The sequence below is a fragment of the Eriocheir sinensis genome, unplaced genomic scaffold, assembly GCF_024679095.1.
Source record: "Eriocheir sinensis breed Jianghai 21 unplaced genomic scaffold, ASM2467909v1 Scaffold676, whole genome shotgun sequence".
Lineage (NCBI taxonomy): Eukaryota > Metazoa > Arthropoda > Malacostraca > Decapoda > Varunidae > Eriocheir > Eriocheir sinensis.
In genome coordinates, this window is record NW_026112027.1 from 220,958 (window position 1) to 239,587 (window position 18,630).

Here is an 18,630-nt window from a genome sequence, read left to right on the forward strand (position 1 = left end):
GTACTCCTCAGCATTCTCGCACGGAACATTTGATCGCTGGGTCTGTCGTCCACAGAGTCGTGGCACAGGGATGGTGCCATGCGATAACCCCACCTCGACCAAAAGCTCTTCCGCTTTCATGAACTCGTCGTGGAAATGATTATCCGTATCTGCTCTGAACTTGGCAAAAATGGTATCGATGCCACGAATCGTGGCATCGGCTGACACCAGGTCGCCATCTTTTCTCTGAAGAGTTCGGCTCGGCTCGAGAGTATGCGCCAATATACACTCCACTACAACCAGTCCAACGAGAAAGCGGGGAAAACTTATGGCGATGAGAAGGAGCACAGCGGTGGCGTCAAGTTCTTCCTCGAGAGAAACAGGGATGACAGGCAGAAATTCAACGAAAACCAGCACTGCGTCATGCCTCTCTATCCACCTGGTGGGGCACAGTGGAACAAGCTTTTCGCGCTTGGCCGAGATAAGCTTGACAACCTCTGTGAAGCGGAGAGAGCGCATATTTGAAGAATGAACGAAGTTGTACACCTCGGTCAGTGTTTGAAAAGCGATCTTCACTTCCTTGACGTCACACGCCTTCGTCAGTATTAGATTCTGCCGGTGGTTAAAGCAGTGGATTGGCTTGGCCAGGGTGTACTTCTTCATGAGTACTGCGGCACACCCTTCGAATTTTCCCATCATGGCACTTGCTCCATCGAAACCAAGTCCCCTGCACTTGGCCATGTCCAATCCGAGGTCTTCAACGGTGCGCAAAAGGAGCCGGGCTAAATCTTTACCGGTGAGGTCTTGGATGTCCACAAAGGCAAGGAAGTCTTTCCTTATTTCCTCTTCGAGGTGCCGAATGATGATAGTGGCCTGCAATAAAATTCACTTTCTGCTTGTATGTGAGGAATGGGGTCACAAAGAATTTTCCTAGGCCTTTAAATCTTGCGCCATAATATTCAATATACGATTCCGTAACTTAAATACTGAAAATAAATAAAGAAAATCCTGAGTTCTCCAGAAATGCAACAGAAAGATCCCAGTTTTCGTTTTGACTCTCAGAAAGCGGACATTTTAGCAGAGGGTTGGGGGGGGGGGGGCGTCCGACACCCCCGGCCCCTCCCCATACTGTGTACGGCGTACTACGGCCCTGTGCGAGTATATGATTGTTAGATGAGTGCGGGGTCCATAAGAGCGCGGGGCCCTGGGCACGTGCCCGTTGTGCCCTGGCCCTGCAGGAGAGTGAAAAATTACATCAGACACCGAAAAAAAAAAAAAAATTTTGCTTGAGCATCCCGTCCACCTCCGCATCGTAAAGCCCAAGGAACCTATGGAGGATGATTTTTTTTTTTTAAGTTTGAAGAACAGCGTCCAGAGCTATCTAGCGGCGGCCGGCCTCGCTCCCCAGCTCTCTAGCTTTTTAGCGGTATCTTAAATATATTTTATGTTTTCTCAACTTAAGGGTATTTCAAATATTATAGTTATCCTAATATTTTTTTGGGGGGGGCCGGGCCATCTGGCTCCCCACCCCTGTATCCGCGCCTGCATATGCCTACAGCCGACGACACATTCCGTATTATAGTTGCAGCACATTATAAGGGAGTCAGTTATGTACCCACTATATCCCCATACACTCGAGATTTGCTGGGGGGCGGAGATTTTTTGAGGGGCCGGGCCCCCTGGGCCCCCTCCCCTGTAGCCGCCCCTGATGGTAACCGTAAACTGGCAACGTATAATTAACACTGCTATTAGGGTGCCACAAGGGCACAAGAGAGGCGAGACCTCCGTTATGGGGTTACCTGCATAGTGATGGGCGATACTCGATATTTTCAGTAATCGATTGTTTAGATTACTTTTGTGAGAGGTAATCGATTAGATTTCGATTACTTATGTTATCAGTAATCGATTACCTCTCGATTACCTTCACCTTAAAGTGGTATATTGGTAGAGTATAAAGTATAATGTCATGGTTTGTGTATTATCTCTCTCTCTCTCTCTCTCTCTCTCTCTCTCTCTCTTTTTTTCCTGGAGTAATGAAAAAAAACATAAATAGCAGAAAATTTAATTAACAAAAACAAAATGAAACTCCAAAAGTCGTGACTTTTAATAATTATCAAGTTATCGTTTGGTAATCGCTTAATGATAATTTTAATCAATTACTGAGAAAAATTACCATGTAATCGGTGAAATCGATTACATGTAATCGATTTGGCTAGCCACTAGGTTAGCACGAAATGGCGTCTCGAAATGATATTCATCTACACACGAGGAAGGCTTGAGACACTAGCTAGAGCACACAGAAAGGATGATGGACATGATCACATTGAACATCGTTCATGAAATAGTGGAGGGATGCATCAAGCAAGGCACAGTTCTGAGCTGTACCCCCGTCAGGCATTTGTTTGTTGTCACAGCCATAGTTGGCCCAGTAGGGTGTCCCCATGACGAGGGGCATGCCGTCTATCCACAGCCACAACCCCTCCATCTCCTCGTCGGTGGCACCGATCCAAAAATGGACATTTTCAGATGGCGTGCCTGAGGGAAAGACATTTTGGGTATGAGAGAGAGAGAGAGAGAGAGAGAGAGAGAGAGAGAGAGAGAGAGAGAGAGAGAGAGAGAGAGAGAGAGAGAGAGAGAGAGAGAGAGAGAGAGAGACCTAAACCTACCCTCCTACCTACCCACTTACCTATCGTCCTTATGTACTGCTGGCTGTCAACAAAGAACTGCCCATCAGACAGGACGGCCAAGTCGCTGCCCAACTGTAGGCAGAACTGCCGCATGTCATACCACGAGCCGGAGACGGAGAAGTCCAAGTGTACGCAGCGGCCGCCCACCGACGCGAAGGGGCTTGGACAGGACTCTGAATTCAACACGACAATGATGATTAGTCAACAAGCCGATCAGTTAGTGGTTTCCTAATGTGTGTGTATATATATATATATATATATATATATATATATATATATATATATATATATATATATATATATATATATATATATATATATATATATATATATATATATATATATATATATATATATATCACAAAAAGTACCGCACTACCGCAAAATTTCTGAAAATACCGCACTACCGCGGACCGCACAAAAAAATCCTGCGGTACTTTTTTGCGGTACTTTGAAAACTATCGAAGACGACATTTGCAGAGCGACATGCTCACATATATATTTTTTTTCCAGTGATACGGACTCTGAGTCAATCGGTATCAGTCATCATAATGAGTAATTGAGTGATTCAATCATTCTGTATTTTCAGTTATTGTTCAAAATTGAATACTAAATAGACAGACTAAACTAGTAAATAAATTGATTCCAAAAGTGCATTTGTACCGGTTTGATTTATTATTGTTTTTAATTTGGGAAAATTTATTGTAAATTATGGCAATTGTACTATTTTAAGCATGTGTCCTTTGTTTCGATAGCCAGGATAGGCACTGAAATATTTTTTTTATTTATTTTAACTACCGTTACCGCAGTACCGCATACAGCGTACCGCACTGGGAAATAAAAAAATGGGACCGCACTACCGCAACCGCACTACTGATTTCTCAGTACTGCGCCCACCTCTGATATATATATATATATATATATATATATATATATATATATATATATATATATATATATATATATATATATATATATATATATATATATATATATATATATAAGGGCAGGTCTATCTGAATGAGGAATGCAGCGCCCTCAACCTCCCCCGAGCTGTTTTTACCCCGCTTTCTCTTTCGCTCCTGTCCATGCTTCTTTCTTTGGTTAACCGAGGGATTAATCCCCCCAGGGGTCCTGCGTCCATGTACATAAAACCAAAACATCATACATAAATCGGAAGTTATTTAAGAATGCTAATTTCGTTAATATAACAACATTTCCAATTTATAGTCCACATTTAGCACTTACGTAAAATCTTTATATAATCACTAAAATATACAGAACTCTGGTGTCGTTACTGGCTTAAAAATAGTAAAAAAAAATGAAAACTTTACAAATTCTGATAATTATATGAAACTACTTATATCAAGAAACTTAAAAAATACACTATGGTAAAAGAAAACCCAAAAAGTAAAAAAAAAAAAAAAACGTAAAAACAGAGGAACCCTAAAAAATGACGAATTCTCTATAATAAATATACTAAAATCTTAATATTCTGGACATCTTAAGAAGACACTCTAAGGTAAGAAAATCTAAAAAAAGAAAAACCTAAAGCACAGGAACGTTAAAACAGAACAAATAAAAGCCTGACTAAAAACATGACATTCGGCACACAAACAGAACTATGCGATAGAACAATGATATAAGATTTACCTGACTAAAAAGACAAAATTATAGAACTAAGGCAATAGACGAAAGACAAGTTCAATGGCGTATTGGCAACATACAAACAAGCATGACTTCACTGCTCAGACAGACAACAACAATGATATGTAGAAAGTAAGAAATGAACAATTCTTGCTGCGACATGTGCATCTTTTGTCATAAGTTCTTGTCATGATGCAAAGTGGTGGTGTTCTCGCAATGGCTGTGTGAGGGCGCAAGACTCCACCACGTGTAGTTCAGTCTGCACCTCCCCACACGGGCAAAGCCTCTCTTCCAGGGGAAGGCGCCGCCTGCCTCGCCTATTCCACCGACTAGTATCCACAGCTAAATTATGCCTGCACACACGTAACTTTGTAAACGATGTTCTATGTAAATCATTAAAAAACTTTCGTGTCAAATATAAGTCGTGAACAGTAAAATCAGGATTTAGGGATACATATGTGTTCTTCTAGAAGAATTAGATGCTGCAACATATTATTTTAGGGCACCAATCGCCTCACCAACATCATCCATATCTTAAGAAATAAGATCAGAAATAAACCTGCCTGTTGGTACATTGGCTTCCATCGCGAGGCTTACTGCGTGTGACCATGGGTCGTCATTCATTTCTTGCCCCTCCCTCCACATGCACCGGGATAATTTACGCTGTCTACTAATAACAAGGGCTCGTAGGGGTGGAAATCCTAGTTCTAAGTAACATAGGTCATTGCAGGTTGTCACACGCACACCCAATAGTTGTTTGATACCCCAGTTATATAGTTTTACAATTGGCTTTAGATCACCATTCAACCACGACGCACACCCATAGAGTACGGTCGAGATCAGCGCGGCATCAAACACTCGTCTCTTTACATAAAACGGGGTATCGTTGTTTTTCTTTACAAATGAGGCGAACTTTAAAATATGGCATATTCGCGTGTGTGCCTGGGCAGCAATAGCTGATGAAACGGACCCGTCGCTGGTGAATACACTTCCCAAATACGAATAGCGGCCACACCATTCCACTGACACGTCGCCCACACGTAACGTCCCGCGCTCATCATCATTCACGTTAACAGCAAAAAAACATGTTTTCTTAGCATTTACTTTCACACCATAATCACTGCAGTACTGACAGAGTATGGAAAGCTTATGGTGCATGGTTTCCCTTGACGTGGAAAGCAAGACAGTGTTATCCATCAGCACCAACGTGTGCAGCCACACCAGAAACCCGTCCCGCCCGCAATTCTCTTTTAATAGCTTGACCAAATCATTGATAAACAAAACAAACAAAATGCAAGAGGTGGGGGAGCCCTGGCGCACACCCAAGGTGGCGGTGAGGACAGCCGCGCCAAGGACGCTGTCGGTGACGTGGTACATGGCGACCAATGCAGCCAGCATTACCGCACCACACCCCAGACGCCGTAACACGCCCATCAGTGTAGTACGCGGGACACGGTCGTACGCCTGTGAGAAATCTACAAATGTCACAAATAACGGAAATTTGTCAATGTCAAGCAATATTCTTAACGTCACAATGTGTTTGATGCATCCTCGTTTGGGCTGGCTGCCAGCCTGGTCTCTATACGGGGAAAACCACTGCATCAATCGGTTTCACAGCACCATGTCAAATATCTTTGCAATTATGTTCATCACATTAATGCCGCGATAATTACTCGGGAGTAGTGGGTCACCACGTTTGAAAATTGTAAATAGTCTTGCCAGACGCCACGATGACGGGTAACTGCCTGAGATAAAAATAGTATTGAATAAAGTAGTGTTTGATAAAAGCCACTGCATCGGTAACACTTTAAAAACTCCTGTACACAAACCATCCGGGCCGCTCGCCTTGTCTACTATGAGTTTATTTATGCTGTGTTCCACCTCAACCACTGATATTTCACTGTCTAAAATAGGAATTGTCACAGGAGTGGTGAAAGCATCAACATCAAGATCAGTCACATCAGGGGGGTTTAACAACTCATCAAAAAATAATTTAAACTCTTCATCATCTGGACACCTGCTGTTATCATTCGTCTCTCTGCATTCTCCTCTCCAGTCAATAGCTTGTCATACACGCTTATCGTCATTATCACGGAGCAGTCTGTCCCATCTGTTTGTCATTGCCTCCACAACATTACCATGATTCTCATTATAACTTGTTTTACTGCATTCGTATAGCGTGCTCGCGATTTCATCGGCATATCTGTCAACATGGCCATCAGCACTCAACACAGGCACATCACGCTGGGTGAGCACGCTATGAAATTCTTCAACATCTAAATCACAAAATTTCGTAGGTCGGTAAAGCAGCGCATTATTTGATCTAGTGTACATTGTAGCGTGGCCACCCAGGTACACTCACGACCTCTGCGTGTAACGAAACACGAGAAATTAATCCAGACAAGGAAAGGTTCTGCCGGCGCCGGGGATCGAACCCGCGACCAGCGAGACGGGAGAGCCACTCCTTAACCATTCGGCCAAAGAGGTACCCCACTGGCAGAGTGAGTTATGGGAGGCTGGCCCATCAGGCAAGTCAGCACTACACCATTGCTTTCACCCCTCCCCCTCCCTCGGGTTTCTCTCTCTCTCTCTCTCTCTCTCTTTTGCAGCATATTACCATATTAATAATGTAAGTAATCCAGCGATTGCTACTGTTACACCCAACCACAACAAAATGAGGCATTACTAAACGCCGTGGGCGGCCTGAACCATTGCCGTCTTGATTACAGAGAAGGCCTTAAGTCATGGATGAGAATGGAAAAATGTTGAAAGACGGGGAAGCTGTAAAAGAGAGATGGAGTGAATATTTCAAAAACTGAATGAATTTTGAGGATGGACATCCAGCAGCTGTAACAGCAGCAGTTTTGAGTAGAGGTAGAGGAGGAGTATATAATGAAAGAAGTATAACATATGAAGAAGTAAATCAGGCCATAAAAAGATAAAAAAAAATTGAAAGGCAGCAGGAATTGATGGAATCACCGCAGAAATGTTGAAGTGTGAAGGAGATGTAGTCGTTGAATGGATGGTCAAGATATGTGAAGTAGCATGAGAGGGGGGGGGGTGGTGCCAGCAGACTGGACGAAAGCCATCATTGTCCCAGTTTACAAGGGGAAGGGCTGGTGAGGGTGATTCTCTCTCTCTCTCTCTCTCTCTCTCTCTCTCTCTCTCTCTCTCTCTCTTGCAGCATATTACCATATTAATGATGTAAGTAATCCAGCGATTGCTACTGTTACACCCAACCACAACAAAATGAGTTATTACTAAACGCCATGGGCGGCCTGAACCATTGCCGTCTTGATTACAGAGAAGGCCTTAAGTCATGGATGAGAATGGAAAGATGTTGAAAGACGGGGAAGCTGTAAAAGAGAGATGGAGTGAATATTTCAAAAACTTAATGAATTTTGAGGATGGACATCCAGCAGCTGTAACAGCAGCAGTTTTGAGTAGAGGTAGAGGAGGAGGAGTATATAATGAAAGAAGTATAACATATGAAGAAGTAAATCAGGCCATAAAAAGATAAAAAAAAGTGAAAGGCAGCAGGAATTGATGGAATCACAGTAGAAATGTTGAAGTGTGAAGGAGATGTAGTCGTTGAATGGATGGTCAAGATATGTGAAGTAGCATGAGAGGGGGGGGGGTGCCAGCATACTGGACGAAAGCCATCATTGTCCCAGTTTACAAGGGGAAGGGCTGGTGAGGGGGATGTGGGAGTTATAGAGGTATAAGTCTCCTGAGTAAACCCGGAAAGGTATATGGAAGTCATAATAGAGAGGATGCAAAGACTTACAGAAGAGAAAATCTGTGAAGAACAAGGAGGCTTCAGGAAGGGAAGAGGATGTGTGGATCAGATATTTGCCTTCAGGATGATAGTGGAAAAAATAGTAGCAAAAGGAAAGAAACTATACGCTGCCTTCATGGATTTGGAAAAAGCTTATGACAGAGTCGATTGGATTGCATCGTGGGATGTTTTAAAGTTTTATGGTATGGGAGGAAAACTGCTTAGTGCAATAAAGTCTGTCTATGAGGATGCATCTGCATGTGTCAAAATTACTGGAGAAACAAGTGAACATTTTGAGATAAAAGTGGGCTTAAGACAAGGGTGCGTCATGTCACAATGGTTATTCAATATTTATATGGGTGGTGTTATTAGAGGAATTAAGGGCAAAGTTGGAGAAGTTGGAGTAAGAATGTTCGATGAGGGAAGGAAGTGGGTACTGAGTTCGATACTGTTTGCTGATGACACAGTGCTCATTGCAGAAAATGAAAGTGACCTACAAAATTTGGGCAGTGTTTTTGATAGTGTCTGTAACAGGAGAAAGCTGAAAGTAAATGTCAACAAAAGTAAAGTGATGGTTTGTGAGCGAAGTATAAGTGAGGTTGTAGATATTGTATACCCATATAGAGTGGGAATTGAATGTGAAAAAGAAAGCAAAATAATTTTGAATGGCGAAGAAATGGAGGAGGTCAATGAGTTTAAGTACCTTGGATCAGTTATGTGTAAGCATGGTGGTACGGAGGGAGAGATAGGAGAAAGGGTTTTGCAAGGAAGAAGGGTGGTAGGGTCTTTGGGACGAATCATGAATGGCAGAAGTGTGAGCATGGAGGAAAAGAGGGATTTGAGAAATACAATAATAGTACCAACCAAGTGAAACGTGGGCCTGGAATGAAAGTCAGAGATCTTGAGTGCAGGCAGTGGAAATGAGTTATTTGAGGAGTGCTTGTGGTGTGAGTAGAATGGATGGATTGAGTAATGAAAGAGTGTACGAGCGTTTTGGAATGTGTCACAGGGGTGAAGGGAAGAAGTGTGGAGTGATGGAAGAAGTGAAGCGACAGACTTTAAAGTGGTTTGGCCATATGGAGCGAATGGAGGAGATTAAGATGACCAGAAGGGTGTATGTGAATGAGATAGAGGGAGGGAATCCTAGAGGACGACCTCCAGTGAAATGGAGGGATAGGGTGCAAGAGTGCGTTAGGGAGAGGGGGGATAGATCTTTGAGAAACTTTAAGCAGGCAAGGAGGGAGTGTCTAGATAGAGAAAGTTGGAAGCTCTTCTGCCGTGGCAATCCCCTGGTGGGAGCTCCTAGGAGCATGCGTCGATGAAATGATGATGATGATACCTGACAGCTTGCTGGATTCTTTGCCGATGAGTCATTCAAGTAAAGGCGAGTATGTCCCGCGCTTCTTATGTCCTCCTTTTCATCACTTCTATACTTCACTCCATTTTTTTTTTCTTTTACTGCTAAGGAGACAGCTCAAGGGCGCAAAGAAAAAAAAAGAAAAAAAGGCCCGCTACTCACTGCTCCCGAACAGATGTTAAAGGAGTGTCCAAAATCAGAGGTTAATTTCGGGAGGAGAGGTGTCCTGATACCCTCCTCTTGAAAGAGTTCAAGTCGTAGGCAGGAGGAAATACAGATGAAGGAAGATTGTTCCAGAGTTTACCAGCGTGAGGGATGAAAGAGTGAAGATGCTGGTTAACTCTTGCATAAGGGGTTTGGACAGTATAGGGATGAGCATGAGTAGAAAGTCGAGTGCAGCGGGGCCGCGGGCGGGGGGGAGGCATGCAGTTAGCAAGTTCAGAAGAGCAGTCAGCGTGGAAATATCGATAGAAGATAGAAAGAGAGGCAACATTGCGGCGGAATTTAAGAGGTAGAAGACTATCAGTATGAGGAGGAGAGCTGATGAGACGAAGAGCCTTAGCCTCCACTCTGTCCAGAAGAGCTGTGTGAGTGGAGCCCACACATGAGATGCATACTCCATACGAGGGCGGACAAGGCCCCTGTATATGGACAGCAACTGTGCAGGGGAGAAGAACTGGCGGAGACGGTACAGAACGCCCAGCCTCGAGGAAGCTGATTTGGTAAGAGATGAGATATGAAGTTTCCAGTTGACATTTTGAGTTAAGGATAGACCGAGGATGTTTAGTGTTGAGGAAGGTGATAGGTGGGTGTTGTCAAAGAATAGGGGATAGTTGTTTGGAAGATTGTGTCGAGTGGATAGGTGGAGAAACTGTGTTTTTGAGGCGTTGAAGGACACCAGGTTCTTCTTGCCCCAATCGGAAATAATAGTAAGGGCTGAGGCTAAGCGTTCTGCAGCCTCCAGCCTTGAGTCGTTAAGTTCCTGAAGGGTGGGTCTTCTATTAAAAGAAGTTGAATAATGCAAAGTGGAATCATCGGCGTAGGAATGGATAGGACAGTTCGTTTTGGAAAGAAGATCATCAATGTACTACAGAAAAAGAGTGGGAGATAGGACAGAACCCTGTGGGACACCACTGTTAATAGATTTAGGGGAAGAACAGTGACCGTCTACCACGGCAGAAATAGAACGGTCAGAAAGGAAACTGGAGATAAAGGTACAGAGAGAAGGATAGAAACCGTAGGAGGGTAGTTTAGAAAGCAAAGATTTGTGCCAGACCCTATCAAAAGCTTTTGATATGTCCAGCGCAATAGCAAAAGTTTCACCGAAACGGCTAAGAGAGGATGACCAAGAGTCAGTTAAGAAGGCTAGGAGATCACCAGTAGAACGCCCCTTGCGGAACCCATACTGGCGATCAGATAGAAGGTCAGAAGTGGAAAGGTGCTTTTGAATCTTCCGGTTAAGGATTGATTCAAAAGCTTTAGAACAAGAAAGTAAAGCAATAGGACGGTAGTTTGAGGGATTGGAGCGGTCACCCTTCTTAGGTACAGGCTGTATGAAGGCATACTTCCAGCCGGAAGGAAAGGTATATGTTGACAGGCAGAGGCGAAAGAGTTTGACCAGGCAGGATGTCAGCACGGAAGCACAGTTTTTAAAGACAATAGGAGGCACTCCATCAGGTCCATAAGTCTTCTGAGGATTAAGGCCAGATAGGGCAGAGAAAACATCATTCATAAGAATCTTAATAACAGGCATAAAGAAGTCAGAGGGGGATGAGTAGGAGGAATATGCCCAGAATCGTCCAGAGTGTAGTTTTTAGAGACAGTTTGAGAGAAGAGTTCAGCCTTAGAGATAGATGAGACGGCGGTGCTGCCGTCAGGACTGAGTGGAGGAAGATGAAGAAGTGAAATTGGAGGAGATGTTTTGGCTAGATGCCAGAAGTCACGGGAAGAGCTAGAAAGCAAGGTTTTGACATTTTATATTAATGAAAGAATTTTGGTTAGTCGGAGAATAGATTTGGCACGATTTCGGGCAGAAATGTAAAGTTCATAATTAGCATTAGTTTGAAGGCTCTGGTACCTTTTGTGAGCTACCTCTCTATCATTGACAGCACGAGAACAAGCATGATTAAACCAAGGCTTTTAGCGTGAGGTAGAGAAAGAACGAGGAATGTATGCCTCCATTCCAGAGACATTCACCTGTGTGATGCGCTGAGCACACACAGAGGTCTCTATCCTGGAAGCAATAATCATTCCACGGGAAATCGGAAAAGTACATCCTCAGGTCGTCCCACCGAGCTGAAGCAAAATGCCAGAAGCATCGCCTCTTCGGTGGGTCCAAAGGGTGTACAGGAGCGATAGGACAGGATGCAGAAATAAGATTGTGATCGGAGGAGCCCAACGGAGAGAACAGTTTGACAGAATAAGCAGAAGGGTTTGAGGTAAGGAAGAGGTCTAGAATGTTGGGCCGATCTCCAAGACGGTCGGGAATACGTGTAGGGTGCTGGACCAACTGCTCTAGGTCGTTGAGGATAGCAAAGTTGTAGGCTTGTTCACCAGGATGGTCAGTGAAAGAGGATGGAAGCCAAAGCTGGTGGTGAACATTGAAATCTCCTAGGATGGAGATTTCAGCGAAGGGAGAGTGGGTCAAGATGTGCTCCACTTTAGAATTCAAATAGTCAAAGAATTTTACATAGTTGGTAGAGTTAGGTGAGAGATAAACAGCACAGATGTATTTAGTAATAGAATGACAGTGAAGTCTTAACCAGATGGTGGAAAATTCAGAGGAGTCAAGGTCGTGGGCACGAGAGCAAGTGATGTCGTTGCGCACGTAGGCGCAACATCCAGCTTTGGATTGAAATTTAGGATAGAGATAGTAGGAGGGAACAGAGTAGAGATTGCTGTCAGTAGCCTCAGAAACCTGTGTTTCGGTAAGGAAGAGAAGGTGAGGTTTAGAGGAGGAGAGATGATGTTCCACAGAATAAAAATTAGAGCGAAGACCGCGAATGTTGCAGAAATTGAGAAGAAAGAGGTTCGAGGAGTTATCAAGACACCTCTTGGGTCGGCAGCCAGAAGGGGAGTCCTCCCTGGGGGAATTTGTGGTCCCCCCCCCCAGTCGGGGACTCCGAGGCTTGTTGTATGTGCGCCATTTTGAAATTTTAATTTTGGGAAAAGGTGTATATGTTCTGTAAATGCAGTGTGGTGTGGATAGAGAGAGGATCTGTCTTTAGAGAGCATGCTGAACTACTCTCCGGTGTTGGTGAGACAATAGGGAAACGGTTAGTGAGGACATGGGAAGGGTCTTTGGAGGGCTTCAGCTCCCTTCTCACCTCCCATATATACCTCACCGGGAGTGGCTTGCGCCCGCTCGGTAGGTGTCTTCCTACCTACTCCAGCACTGAGTCACCTCTCAGTGCACACTTACACATTTCATTCTGAACCAAGGTGGATTTTTTTCTGTTCTTTTCTTCCCCTGACTGCTTTTCTATGCCCTTTTGTTAATAGTGTCCACTATAACAGGGTCGTAGCAGCCCGCCCTCACTCGTAGTTGATAGATACCATGTGACTGAGTTGCCTATTATCGGGAAAGAGGATCGGCTTGTTGAATATAGTAATTGTAACGACAGCGTTATGAATGCCAAATAGAGATGTTTAGAAACGGTGACAAATCAAAATAATAGGAGTCTTTTTTTTTTTTTTTTTTTTTTACAGCTAAGGAGACAGCTCAAGGGCGCAAAGAAAAAAAAAGAAAAAAAGGCCCGCTACTCACTGTTCCCGAACAGAGGTTAAAGGAGTGTCCAAAATCAGAGGTTAATTTCGGGAGGAGAGGTGTCCTGATACCCTCCTCTTGAAAGAGTTCAAGTCGTAGGCAGGAGGAAATACAGATGAAGGAAGATTGTTCCAGAGTTTACCAGCGTGAGGGATGAAAGAGTGAAGATGCTGGTTAACTCTTGCATAAGGGGTTTGGACAGTATAGGGATGAGAATGAGTAGAAAGTCGAGTGCAGAGGGGCCGCGGGAGGTGGGCGGCATGCAGTGAGCAAGTTAAGCAGAGCAGTCAGCGTGGAAATATCTATAGAAGATAGAGGCAACATTGCGGCTGAATTTAAGAGGTAGAAGACTATCAGTATGAGGAGGAGAGCTGATGAGACGAAGAGCCTTAGCCTCCACTCTGTCCAGAAGAGCTGTGTGAGTGGAGCCCCCCCACACATGAGATGCATACTCCATACGAGGGCGGACAAGGCCCCTGTATATGGACAGCAACTGTGCAGGGGAGAAGAACTGGCGGAGACGATACAGAACGCCCAGCCTCGAGGAAGCTGATTTAGTAAGAGATGAGATATGAAGTTTCCAGTTGAGATTTTGAGTTAAGGATAGACCGAGGATGTTTAGTGTTGAGGAAAGTGATAGCTGGGTGTTGTCAAAGAATAGGGGATAGTTGTTTGGAAGATTGTGTCGAGTAGATAGGTGGAGAAACTGTGTTTTTGAGGCGTTGAAGGCACCAGGTTCTTCTTGCCCCAATCGGAAATAATAGTAAGGGCTGAGGCTAAGCGTTCTGCAGCCTCCAGCCTTGAGTCGTTAAGTTCCTGAAGGGTGGGTCTTCTATTAAAAGAAGTTGAATAATGCAGAGTGGAATCATCGGCGTAGGAATGGATAGGACAGTTCGTTTTGGAAAGAAGATCATCAATGAACAGCAGAAAAAGAGTGGGAGATAGGACAGAACCCTGTGGGACACCACTGTTAATAGATTTAGGGGAAGAACAGTGACCGTCTGCCACGGCAGAAATAGAACGGTCAGAAAGGAAAATGGTCTACTCTGTTACGATTGTCAATGTATTTATATGATTTTTATGTGAATATTTCTCTCTCTCCTTATTCTATATTTTATTAAGTCCCTCTTTTTATGTATAATTTGATGATGTTTATAAGATATTAATGTTGGAAATCCTTTATTTATCACAGAAAATATATATTTTTCACAAAGATATACATTAGAGCACAGACTGGCCGGAACACACCCTTGGACCCTCGCCGGCACCTAGTGACGTCACTGTATGCGCTGTCCGTATGAATTTTGGTCGCTCCTTGATCAGACCTGGTATTTTCTGGACCCTGCCCTATACTGTCCAAACCCCTTATGCAAGAGTTATCCAGTATCTCCATTCTTTCATCCCCTATACTGGTAAACTCTACACCTCTCCACCCGAACTTGACATCTCTTTTGGTTATTCTTTACTCTTATCTGTTATGAGAGCAGCGAGTTGCGTGATTTTTTTTTTCATTCTTTTTGTTGCCCTTGAGCCGTATCCTTTGTTGTAAAACACACACACACACACACACACACACACACACACACACACACACACACACCTCTTCGCGGCGCAACTGGGAGAGCGCTGCGCTGCCAGGCTTCTCGGTCTGACAGGGCGTCGGTTCGAGCCCGCTCAGGCTGTATTCTTTCAGTTGACCAGGAGTGGTTACTGTCCCCCCTTACGCAAGGGGGGAGGGAGGTCCTGGCAGTACCCAAAGATCGACTAAATGAGCACCTGCTCTGGGAGGGTACCTGCTGGCGATTACGAGTTCAATTCGCGATCTGGCCGTGGTGAATTACACACACACACACACACACACACACACACACACACACTTACCAGCGGTCCCATTCACCGTCGCCGCATCCGCGACCAAGGTTCCTGGGGAGAGAGACAGAGCTGCGTCAAGACCAGCTTAGCATAGGAACGAGAGTACTTCCATGACGTCAGCTACAGATTGATGTCAATTCTTAAAAGTGTTGTTGCTCACCAAGGAGGAACAGAAGAGGGTAGTAGATCATGACTTTGAGGTTGTAGCTGATGATAGAGATGCTGTACTGGTGAAGGCTAAAGAAGGTAAGGATGATGACCTCCGGGAACCATCCTTTATATACACTTCGAGGAGGAGCTTTGCCATTATCTCCTCCACACTATACGACGATTACCAGCAGGTGCTTTCTCACGCACACATCACCTATTTTCGGTAATGAGGACTGACGGGTGAGGGCAAAGGAAATATACACGTGTGTCAAGGGAAATAATACTATTCCTACAGGGATCCAAACAAAATTCCATTTGGAGGAAATCCCTTTACGACAAAAGGCACAATACCATCTCAGTTAAAGTGCAAAATTGGACAAAAAACTCTATAAGAATCTATTTTATGCTTCAGACTTTAATGCCATTCAATACGGATTTAACTAGAAGAAAAATATAGTTGAAGTGTAATAATGAAGTAATCGTCAAAACATTTCAATTTTTCTCTTGATTTTCTTGTCTGCCTGAGTCACCAAAATGCTGTGGCACAGTCAGGCCACCAGCCAGGGATTGCTGGGGAAGGCGAGGCAAAAAGTAAGATTGAAAGAGGTGTCGAAGCTGTATTTGGTTAGATGAGGAGGGGTCGAGGGCTCAAAGCAACGCCAAATAAGGGTCGTACCATAAGACTGTAGCAGCCACTGCTCAAGCAGTCGCGTGCTCTCTTCCAGTGAAAACGGAAAATGGGGCGTTGCAGTATAGACTCATTGTTCATTCTTATTTTGTGTCAATGTTTTCGTTCGTGCACCCGTCTCGTTGTTTCTTGTGCGTCTAATTGTTTATCTCTTGTTACTTGTTTATCTTCTACTGTCCGTCCACGTCCTCTTGTCGTCCACTCGTACACATTGTTCCACATATACACCAACACTTAAATGTTAACCTACACAAACAACATTCACACAAACGCATACACAAACAAACACCTATCATATGTGTTGTCCTTGTCGTGATGAGCTCTGTAAGTTTTGTCCAATAAAGTAACCCTGGCGGATATGACTTTCTCTATCCGTGAACCGATTAGCACTTAGAACACTCGCTACCACCAACAAGACAACCTCTTCGACTGTAGAGTTTTTTCGGCCATTTTCTTCTACCACATTATTCGAAGGGTTCCCTCCGGAGCGGAAGGGAAGGTGTTGGAGGGCGAAATTGTTGGAATCTGGCAAGGGATAGCGATAGGCACATCTTCGTCAGCCCCTTCGCATATTTTGTGCGTCAATTCTCCATTTCTCGCATTAATATAGTAGTAAATGTTCCAGGAATTATAACAAAAGTATGTGATCTAATATGAATCGACAAAAGTTTATTTAATAAATTATTTAAAATGTTGTTTAAGACTTTAGGGATGTATCATGATTTTTATCCCTTGTCGTGTCAACACACTTGCTTGATAAACTCAAGCAGGTAGTCTTTTGCTATAGCTCCGATGGGGCTCGATCGCTTTTCTAATGGCTCCTTGTTTGACGGGATGGTAGCGAGGGGCAGAGAAGTGGTAGCTAGGCTGTGTCATTGCTGTTTCGATTATAGAGAAGGCCTGGCAGCTCAAATTATGAGTCATCCAAGTAAGGCTGAGTATGTCCCGTGCTCTCCAATAATTTTTTTTTTTTTAATGATTATCTTTGTGGAAAATATATTTTTGATGTGATAAATAAAGGTTTTCCAACATTAATATCTTATAAACATCATCAAATTAGACATAAAAAAGATAAATGAATCAGATATATTATAAGGAGAGGGAGAAATATTCACATAAAAATCACATCAATACATTGACAGTCGCAGCTGGGTACTCCTGCTAGTTTGATTTGTCACCGTTTCTAAACATATTTTCTGACAGTCTTCATAACGCCGTCGTTACAATTACTATATTCAACAAGCCGATCCTCCATGCTGATACTAGGCAACTCAGTCACCTGATATCTGGCAACTACGAGTGAGGGGGGGCTGCTACAACCCTGTAATAGTGGAAGCTGTTAATTAATTAACAAAAGGGCATAGCAAAACAAAGTCAGGGAAAGAAAAGAACATAAAAAAACACCTTGGTTCAGGGTGAAATGTATTGTATAAGTGTGCACTGTGAAGTGACTAAATGCATGATATGATGTATAGAAGTGTTGAGGAGGACATACGGAGCGCTACAAAGCGTTACAGGTCAAAAGAAGAAAGCATGCTTACATGGCACAGGAGATACCGAAATCAGGAAGTGAAAAGTGTAATAGTGGAAACTAACAAAAGGGCATAGAAAAGGAAAGTCAGGGGAAGAAAAGAACAGAAAAACACCTAGGTTCAGGGTGAAGTGTGTAAGTGTGCACTTTGAAGTAACTATGTGAATGGTGTGAAGTACAGAAGTACTGAGAAGGAGGACCTAAGAACTAATAAGTAACTAAGTAACTTGTATTTTTATTTTTTTTATTTACGTCTTGGCCTTTTGCGCCGGTAGGCTTCTTCCCGGTGGGGCATGATGGTCGGCCCAAGGCTTCTTCCCGGTGGGGCCTGATGGTCGGCCCAGCCCGTTCTGGCGCAGGCGAGTGTTTATAGTGGCGCCATCTTGTGTTGGTTCATGCTGCCCCCCGGAACTCATCTTTGAGCCTCTCTTTGGAGAGGTTATCTAGAGCCCAGGTTGATGGGTGGTCTTCAGGCCAGCATGTGGGTAGTCTTAGGCCACTCGGCGGTGACTGAAAAACCTAAGCTATGCGGCGGCCAGGATTCGAACCCGTGTCCCTCCTGGAGCTCCTGAACGCGGGGCCGTCACGCTAACCACTCAGCCACCAGCAGGTGACTGAGTTGCCTAGTATCGGGATGGTGGATCAGCTTCTTGAATATAGTAACTGTAACGACAGCGTTCTGAATGTCAAAGATATTTAGAAACGGTGACAAATCAAAATAATAGGAGTCTACTTTGTTACGACTGTCAATGTATTTATATGATTTTTTATGTGAATATTTCTCCCTCTCCTTATACTATATATTATTTATTTCCTCTTTTTGATGTCTAACTTGATGATGTTTATAAGATATTAATGTTGGAAAACTTTTATTTATCACAGAAATAAATTATTTTCCACAAAGATATGCATTATAACAAAAAAAAAATAACATTTTATTGGAGAGTGCGGGACACACTCGCCCTTAGTTGGATGACTCATCGGCAAAGAATCCAGCAAGCTGTCAGGCCTTCTTTATAATCGAGACGGCAAGTCGGCAATGGCTGTGTGCGTGGAGCGGTGGAGGGATGGAAGCGTGGGCCGCGCAAGGATACCAATCTTATCACTCACCCTATGTATGCAATTATACCTATATATTTACCATTCAAACAACCATTTTATTTGGTATAATCACC

The 18,630-nt window shown here is 43.7% G+C and overlaps 1 protein-coding gene across 1 annotated transcript; it reads right to left on the reverse strand.

Annotated features, from left to right (window-relative positions):
• Positions 1–2,025: 2,025 nt before the first annotated feature.
• Positions 2,026–15,371, reverse strand: LOC126993788 (hepatic lectin-like). Its single transcript, XM_050852947.1, has 4 exons — positions 15,247–15,371; positions 15,096–15,137; positions 2,666–2,839; positions 2,026–2,514 (listed from the first exon to the last, which is right to left on the reverse strand). The coding sequence occupies exons 1-4, from the start codon at positions 15,275–15,277 to the stop codon at positions 2,267–2,269; spliced, it is 495 nt and encodes a 164-aa protein (XP_050708904.1). The 5' UTR covers positions 15,278–15,371; the 3' UTR covers positions 2,026–2,266.
• Positions 15,372–18,630: the final 3,259 nt, after the last annotated feature.

What these genes read in the sequence shown, in the direction of transcription:
- LOC126993788 (XM_050852947.1), bottom strand. Translation starts at nt 15,277, where the DNA reads ATGATCTACTACCCTCTTCTGTTCCTCCTTG. An exon ending in CCCTCTTCTGTTCCTCCTTG is followed by an intron (nt 15,138 to 15,246) that starts GTGAGCAACAAC and finishes CTCTCTCCCCAG; the next exon opens with GAACCTTGGTCGCGGATGCG. An exon ending in GACGGTGAATGGGACCGCTG is followed by an intron (nt 2,840 to 15,095) that starts GTAAGTGTGTGT and finishes TGTTGAATTCAG; the next exon opens with AGTCCTGTCCAAGCCCCTTC.